Source organism: Centropristis striata, chromosome 10, assembly GCF_030273125.1.
Source record: "Centropristis striata isolate RG_2023a ecotype Rhode Island chromosome 10, C.striata_1.0, whole genome shotgun sequence".
NCBI lineage: Eukaryota > Metazoa > Chordata > Actinopteri > Perciformes > Serranidae > Centropristis > Centropristis striata.
This window is the reverse complement of record NC_081526.1, coordinates 20735528-20744296: the sequence shown is the minus strand read 5'-3', so window position 1 is coordinate 20744296 and position 8769 is coordinate 20735528. Positions and strand designations below refer to the sequence as shown.

Sequence of the window (8769 nt, the reverse complement as noted above, 5' to 3'; positions counted from 1 at the left end):
ACACAAATACTTTTAGGTCCCATTAGATTTAATCTGCCTCTCTGTGAACAATGTTTGCATTAGTTGTTCCTGATGGTGGTGTAATGAGCCCCTCGAGACAAGAACTTTGTTCACACCTGCATGGATTAGTCACATGACAACATTTCAACCTCTGAGGTATCACTGCCATCAGAAGTGTGAAGAAAAACAAGCTTCAGCATAAACACATGATGCAATTATTACTATACAGTCATAGTTTTTTTCTATTTGATATTGTGTCTGTCATTATTTTTAGTGATTGTTTGTTCAGAGAAAAAAATAAAAAATATTTTTGGGATAAAAATGAATTCAATTACCATGTGTAATGTGAGAGGGTTCGCTGCCAGCCACAAATCACCAGAGAATTATCAACCTATTCTGCAACTTCTCTCAGAAAGGGAAGCTGCAGAATGTTAGTATGTCCGAAAATAAATGTATGTGTAGGCCAAGGGTTCTTATACAAAGCCTTATATCCGTCAAAAGACAATTAAAAGTATGTTGTGTGAATGAGTATGATGACGGGTCAAAACAGACAACACTACTTGTTATAAATATTGTTAAGTTTGATAAATGAGGAAATTGTCAGACGTCAGGACATGTCTTGATATTTTTTTAATAACCCTCGAGTTTAAAGTTACTTTACCTTTAAACATGTTTTGCACTTTAATAAACATTACTGTCTGTTTGCCATTAATATTAGCAAATTTAATTTGTCATAAAGCCATGCCAGGATATTTAGATTTATGATCCTTAATTATGGATTCATAATTCAAACGTTTCACAGATGTGAGTTAAACTGGACTGTTGTTAAGTTATACAGACAGTAGCAGAAAACTAATAGAGTTACTTACTTTTTTTTTTCTTGAGAGGAACTATGATTTATGGGCTTTTCCAAATGTTTAGAAAATGATAGACATTCCTTTTTTGAATTCACAGTGTGTACCCATGATTTTCAGCATGTACAACATGTGATGATAATAGGTATTATTGTTAAACATCTCATATATAAACATCGGTAAATATTGGCTATCTGCCGTAACAGCAATGTTAATTTTGGTGCATCTTAATATAAATACTTAAAATGACAGAAACAATCTTTGGCAAAAATATGTGTAACTTGTACTTTGACGGTTTAGTGTGGCCCAGAGAGGCCCACCTGTGATACACTCAAAAAAACAAACATTTGCAGATCCACACAGGAAGAAGGCCACAGTCTGTGAAGCTAAAATCAAATTCACATGGAAAATATTGTGCATGGGAGAGAGAAAAGTCAACAAGGAAAAAAAGAGTCAGTTTTCACTTGACTTCATGGCCCTGACAGATTAGCGCATTTATGACAGATGGGCAGATTATACAATTTGTTTAATTGTTTGACGTGAGTCAAATGTCAGGTATTTTACAATTCAGAATAAGTCATAATATGTAACATCCAAAACTTTGTGATTAATTAAGTTATGTTCCCCAACCTTTTTCACCCCTGTGGGATTAAAGAGACCTCATATTGGAGATATCACCACACTGTTTAGTTTTCAGTTTCAAACAGCATTTTCACATCTCATTATTATTTAACTTCTTCTTCTTCTTCTTTTTATATAAAAATCAGCAGAGAGGGAAAAACAGAGAAATACTACTTTTTTCTCACCATGTCATTAAGTCATCCTTCCACAGCTTCTCTACAGTATGTTGGCCTCACAGGAGCCAGGCTGCAGTATCTGAAGACTAACAATGAGTTTAACTGTTTTTCTGAACCAGGGGTAAAACAAGGCATAAATCACAGGGTTTAGACAAGAGTTGAAATTGTAAAGATAAACAATAAAGTACAGTGTTGAATAACTCATGGAGTCATATCCTCCCATACTTACAAAGTAAGTTGGCGTGAAACACATTAGAAACACAACTACCAAAACACCAAGAGTCCTGGCTGCTTTTAGCTCAGATTTCTTTGCTGTTTTAGTCACCGAAATCTGCTTTGTGACAGTTGTAATGTGAGAGCGCATCGCACGAGCTTGAGACACAGCCACAACAAAGATTCTTGTATATAAAACTACAATGGTAGAAACAGGAACAATAAAATGTAAAACAAGTTGAAGATCAGCAGCAGTGTTATCTGATACAGCTGGACAAAGTCCATAGCAGGGATCATTGTTTTCTTGTTGTTGACTAAGATGTAAATTAAAGTGAACACTATTGAAGACAACTGTACAGAACCATACAAGACAAACACAAACTTTAACTCTATTCACAGTGATTCTGGTTGTGTAATGCAGAGGGTCACAAATGGCCACATAGCGATCAACTGATATGAGTACCATGTTTATGACTGAGGCAGAGGAAATTATGTAGGACACAAACCTAAAAAGAGAACAGAAAAGGTCACCAAACAACCAGCACTGTGTTCTTTGTAGTGCATCTACTGGCATCACCAGGAGGCCCACAAGAAAATCTGAGACAGCCAGAGAGAGGAGGAGGATGTTGGTGGGTGTGTGGAGCTGCCTGGAGGAAAAGAGAAAAGCATCATTTTACAAAACAGTCCCCATGAAATAAGTTGGAAAAAAGGTCTGATTTTTTTCCATTCAGCAACATATAAAGTGAACAGATCTAAATGTAGACAATTTAAAAAACAATAAAGAGGTCACAGTGGATTTTTGTGTTAACGTGCAGTCAGGAAGACAGAAGATAAGACTAGTGTTAGAGGAGCAACATTATTCAGTACCAGTTGAAAGACAATTCTTCTTAATCTACATCAGTTCTTCACATGTTTAAAGTACAAAACCTGTAAAGAGAAACTAAAAAGTTAATCTCTACCTGAATACGGAGACTGAGATGATGATGAGCAGATTGAGGACCGCAGTGAGCACAGAGATGGAGTACAGTGTAATGTTAATGAACAACGTTTCAGCCCAAGTAGACGGTGGGCTCCAGCAAGAAATATTGGGGTATTCTGGGTAACAGATCACCCAATCGTCTCCAACCTCCATCTTCAGAGATCTGCAGATAGCTGCAGCTCTGGCAGCTTTCTGAACAAAACTGAGTCATGTAACTGATTTACCTCTCTCACATTCTCATAATCCCACCCCTCTTTTCCCCTCTGTGTATTTTTGACTCTGATGTCCCTTCCATCCTCACTTTGCACATCAAACCATCATCTTCATCACCTTCTGAAACCCTTCCTCTCTCTCTCTCTCGCTCTGAGTGAATGGATGATTTAGTGTGGAGAGCGTGTGGTTTGCTGTTTGTTTTCTGCTGATTTCAATGAGTTTTTCCTACCTTTTTTCTCCACTTTTTACTTCTTTGAGTTAATGTGTATGTGTGTGTGTGTTTCTCTGAGACTCTGTGTGGACTATAGGCTGCGAAGGACACGAAAGGATGCTTTCTCACTCCCAAGGATCGAGGAATCCCTAGATGCCCTATCCGGACCTCAGTGGTTCTCGACAATCGATTTGGCTAGTGGTTACGATCAGGTCCCCGTAACTGAGCAGGATAAAATGAAAACTGCCTTCTGCACTCCATTCGGCCTTTTTGAGTTCCAACGGATGCCTTTTGGCCTGTGCAACGCACCCAGTACATTTCAAAGGCTGATGGAGCGTATGTTTGGGGACCAGAACTGTCATTCTCTGTTACTGTACCTGGACGATGTTGTTGTCTTTTCCTCTACAGTGGAAGAACACCTCAGTCGCCTGGACATGGTATTGGGACGTTTCCAAAAAGAAGGCCTAAAAGTCAAGCTGGGCAAGTGCCACTTCTTCCAACAAGAAGTACAGTACTTGGGGCATGTAGTTTCTGGTGCTGGAGTTTCCACAGACCCAAAGAAGATTGCTGCTGTTGCTGAGTGGGCGCATCCAGGTACTATGGCAGATCTCAGGTCTTTCCTTGGGTTCGCCAACTATTACAGATGGTTCGTTGAAGGGTTTGCGAAGCTAGCTGGCCCCTTACACAAACTAGTGGCTAGCCTTACTGGGAAGTAAAAACAAGGTTGGTGTCCTCACCTGTATTGGCCTAAGCCAACTTCCAACTTCCCTTCATTTTAGAAGTTGATGCAAGTCATGATGGTCTGGGGGCAGTCCTTTCCCAGGAACAAGGTGGCAAGGTATGGCCTATTGCCTTTGCTAGCGCAGCTTATTCCCAGCGGAGAAAAATTACAGCTCCATGAAGCTTGAGTTCCTGGCCATGAAATAGGCGCTGGCTCACAAATTTCGTGAGTACTTCTGGGTCACAAATGTGTGGTATGGACTGATTATAACCCCCTCAGCCATTTAAAAACAGCCAAACTGGGAGCCATTGAGCAGCGCTTGGTGTCGGAGCTGGCAGTTTTCGACTACACAGTGCGGTACCGCCCGGGACGCATCAATCAAAATGCTGATGCTCTGTCCAGACAACAACCATCCTCTAACCATGCAGTGGCTGGCCCATCTCACCCTGGCACCCCTGTACCAGTAACCTTACAGACAGCTGTGGTAAACGCTAAATCAATTGCACAACATGCTGTTTCTGCTGTTCCAGAACGATCAAATGCTGACCTGATAACGCTGCAACAAGCTGACCCAGCCATAGGTGCAGTCCTTCCATTCTATCAACAGCAATGGATGCCAGGCCGGGAGGAAAAACAGCACCTTCTCCCTGCAACACTGGAACTGCTCAGACAGTGGGGTCGCCTCACCATGAGAGATGGACTCCTGTACAGGACATTTAAACGGCCAGATGGTGGTGAGTGTGTACTACTACTTGTTCTCCCAGAGTATTTGAGAGATGAGGTTTTTAAACAGTTGTACACCCACCATGGCCATCAAGGCAGTGAGTGTACCATCGAACTAATCTGGCAGAGGTGTAATTGGCCTGGGATAGGAAGGATGATTAAAGACTGGTGCCAGACTTAACACACATCCTCAGGTCAGAGTTCCTATGGGCCACCTGCTAGCTTCCAAACCAAATGAGATCCGAGCAATCGACTTCTCACTACAAGAGCCTGCCAGGGATGGAAGAGAAAATGTATTGGTGCTAAATTATGTTTTCTCAAAGTTCATGAAGGTATTCCCCACCAGAGAACAACGGGCTTCCACAGTTTCAGATGTCCTTGTCAAAGAATGGTTCTATAAATTCGGCATACCAGCTCACCTACACTCCGACCAGGGCCGCAGTTTTGATAATGCTATCATTCAGCAACTGTGTGACTTGTATGGTGTTAAGAAATCCAGGACGACGCCTTACCATCCCCAGGGAAACGGGCAGTGTGAACGTTTCAACAGGACCCTTCATGATCTCCTTCGCACTTTGTCAATTGACCAGAAGCACCGGTGGCCAGAGTACCTCTCCCAGGTATCGTTCAGCTATAACACCACACCCCATTAAACCACAGGTCAGTCTCCTTTCATGCTGACGTTTGGCCGTGAACCACAGTTGCCTGTAGACTTCCTGTTGGGCCGGATGGAAGAGCCTGCTGCTGGTCATGTCTGTGATTGGATATGTGAGCATCAACGACGACTTCAGGTGGCAGTAGAGAACGCCAAGGAACGTATGCAGCAGGCTGCCACCCTGCGAAAAGAGAGGGCAGATAAACGGGCCAAAGAACACCAGTTGCCAGAGGGACAACATGTATACCTAAGGGACCACTCTCGCAGAGGGAGGAGTAAAATCCAAGATGCCTGGGCACCCAAGGTTTTCCAGGTAATTAAACCCCCTGAACCAGAGGGTGCAGTGTATGCAGTTGCTCCACAGCATAGGCAGACAGAAGTTCGGTGTGTCCATCGATCTATGCTCAAGCCTGTACCAGTTCCTGGTGAGCAAATGATACCTGTTGGGGCAAGTCCATCTGTACAAAGTCCCAACCCAGAGGACTATAACTTGTGGGTGGCAATTGGGGACAATGCACCAAGGGACCTGCACCCTGCCAGCATTCAAACTCCACCTCAAGAAGACACAGTGCCTCTCACAACACCCCTCTGTGGAAACCCCCCTGGCGCCAGTGCGAGCCCAGGTACTGGTCGCAGTGCGGAGATCGACACGTCAGACTGCTGGCCAACATTCTAATCCCCATCATCTGCCAGTGACAGTAAGGAGTAGGGAAAACAGGGCTGCAAATTCTCAGATGTGTTCAACATGTTCTTATACTCAGACTCCACCATTTTTTAGGCCGTTGTCTTAGATAATTGTCGGGTCGCCAATTAAAAAAACGCGGGGCAGAATGTAGCCAGTGATGTGTCCTTGTAGGCTACCATAGCCACACAGGTGCAGTCACTTGCACTTCCTTGTCCTTAATTGTGTGTGATCTACATAAGGCTGTGCCTTTCAGTGCATACCTCCCTCTTCGCTCCCAGCATGCACATGCCAGCCTTGGTATTAGGGTAGGTTTGCTTGCCATTCTCTACACATGTATTTGTTAGTATTGAGGCATAATGTGTTATTTTATTTCAGGTCCTGCTCTCCAGCTATTTAGCCAGTGCCTCAAGTTGGGTTTGACTCTAGTGACCTGTAATGAGGTAAAAGATTATTGTATTTTATTCATTTTAATTGAGATAAAAAATATTGTAATTTTTAATTAATCTAATTGTGGCAGTGGGTTGTTTATCAATGTGTTTTTCTTTTTATAGATTGCCACTGCTGTTTTGTTTTGCTTATTTAGTTACATTTAGTTCTGGTTGCTTCAGTTGTTTATATTTCCCTACTGTTAGTTTAAGTTTCTTTTTGGTTGGATTGTAGTTGCTTTTATTTTTACTTTGACTTTTGTATTATTTTGTACTATAATTTTACTAAAGATTTTCCTCCAGGAGGTTTTTGTGTGACGCACTTAACTTCTCTCTTTTTTTTAACCCCTTGGTGTGCGAGTGATAGGAGTGGCTGAGCCAGTGGTCGCTAGTCCTGCACAGGCCTCTGATGTTGGGGTCTCGCCTTCTTCCCTGTCTCTCTCCCCCTGTTGGAGTGAGTTGGCAATTTGTTTTGTTTTACACTGCCCTCACTATTTTGCTTTCGCACTAGTTTGTTTTGATTTGGTGTGTGTGTGTGTGTGTGTGTATATGAGGGAAGTGTGTGGGGGGTTGGCGAGGACTCTAACTCAGTTTGACTTATGTCCCCTCTGCAGCCGTGTCCACAGCTGGCCCTACTATAGCTCTGGATCTTCTGGTCTTATATTATAGAGTTTAATAAATTAAGATATTTGTTATTGTTTTTAGCGCTTGGTAAATAATAAACTTTGTTAACCTCGGGGAAACTACTTGTCTCTGTCCATCATTGACCATCACTCTGTCATTTTGGGTATTCAAAAAGGGTTTATTACCAAAAAATACTACAAAGCTGAACCTCTGATTGGTCACAAGTAGGTATGCTATATCACTGTATCAAGAGGAGGCTTGTAAATATTCAGGTTTGTCTTGCAACTGTACTGATCAGTATTTACAATATAACAGAAATAAAGGAACTTGTTTGTGGTTATTTTGTTGTTCAGAGACTTATTATTGTTTAAATGAACTTAGATGGTTAATCATAAATTATAGAACTTGGGAGCGATATACTTGAGTTTAATGTCTTCACTAAGACATAACACTACAGTGCTGTTGTGATGTATGGGATAAGTCTGATCAGATGCAGCATCCAATCAATAACTGGTATCCAATAAGCATGTCATTTAAAATTTAAAATTTCATGTTTGTTTATGTGGTTTGACTGCTGTATTTTTTAAACCTTCTTAACACAAAGTTCATGTCATTCAGGTGTGAGGATGGAGAAAAAGAATCAGGACAGACAGGGGAAGGCGACAGGCAGGTCTAATATTAGGTGGAAGTGTCGGAAAAGCCACTTAAAGTGATTAATTCTAAATATTATTTATATTGAGCAATGTGCGCTGAAAAGGCACACTGAAGAAGTGTGTTGACTCGAGTGATCGACTACGTACTCTTAACCTGCCACTGAGGGGAAAGATGCACAGTTGGGAAATCCTAAAAATGGAAATTTTCTGGGTATCCTTGAGCTCATAGCACAGCATTATGTTACACTGGCAGAGCATTTTGGAAAGGCTGGATCTAAAAATAAAAAAGCAACGCATATCTGTCCTTGTGCACTCTAAATTCATTTTAGGATTTAATGTCAGAATGTGTTTTAAGTCAAAGTTGTACCCATTGTAAAGCCTCCAAGTACTTTGCAATGGAATTGGACTGCACACCTGATATTTCAAAGCAAGAGCAGGCCTCAGTTATCATGCAGTATGTTCATACAGATGAGAAGAGGAAGGTCACTATTACTTTTATAACTTGTACTTTTGGAGTCTTTTGTGGGGTTCACTGCTGTGGAAACAACTGGGAAAGGCCTCACAGGCTTTTAGAAGTCACTTGACATTGCATGCAGGACAGCCGTTGAAATATGTGCTTCTCCAGAATTCAAAGAGATGTTTTAGGAAGCAAAAGAGGTTCCAAGATGACTGCATACCCCTCAGAAAGTAGGTAGTTGTGCCCCTGACCCAAAGCAACAATATACTTCTGTGCAAAACCCTTTCAATTGTCTGCTGTCTTTTTCTCTTTTGATTTGACATGGATGTGTAGCTGTGGGATATCTTTATGGCTTTTCTCAGTGCAACACTAATTGACTTTAGTATCAGATGAAGTAGTCTGTGTTACCATAGCATCCTCCTTCACTTGGGGCAGTGACTCTACTCGACCCAGAAGGAGCAATCCACTGTTTTCAGACAGATACCCATGGCCTCGAACTTGAAGGTGCTGACTCTCATCCCGGCCACTTCACACTCCAAACCATTCCATTGTCTGCTGC

The 8769-nt window shown here is 41.8% G+C and overlaps 1 protein-coding gene and 1 long non-coding RNA gene across 4 annotated transcripts; one reads left to right on the top strand and one right to left on the bottom strand.

Moving 5' to 3' along the window:
- Window positions 1-1691: 1691 nt before the first annotated feature.
- On the bottom strand, window positions 1692-3031 carry LOC131978539 (trace amine-associated receptor 3-like). The gene is made up of 2 exons (XM_059342206.1): window positions 2824-3031; window positions 1692-2511 (listed from the first exon to the last, which is right to left on the bottom strand). Exons 1-2 carry the CDS (start codon window positions 2994-2996, stop codon window positions 1692-1694), a joined length of 993 nt encoding a protein of 330 aa, XP_059198189.1. The 5' UTR covers window positions 2997-3031.
- Window positions 3032-4677: 1646 nt separating this feature from the next.
- Window positions 4678-7294, top strand: LOC131979480 (uncharacterized). 3 transcript variants are annotated; one of them, XR_009395061.1, is made up of 4 exons: window positions 4678-4722; window positions 6427-6491; window positions 6844-6930; window positions 7091-7294. It is a non-coding gene; the product is annotated as an uncharacterized LOC131979480 (long non-coding RNA). The 3 variants fall into 3 exon arrangements; XR_009395062.1 differs by lacking the exon at window positions 4678-4722 and adding an exon at window positions 5822-6064; XR_009395063.1 differs by lacking the exon at window positions 4678-4722 and adding an exon at window positions 6336-6356.
- Window positions 7295-8769: the final 1475 nt, after the last annotated feature.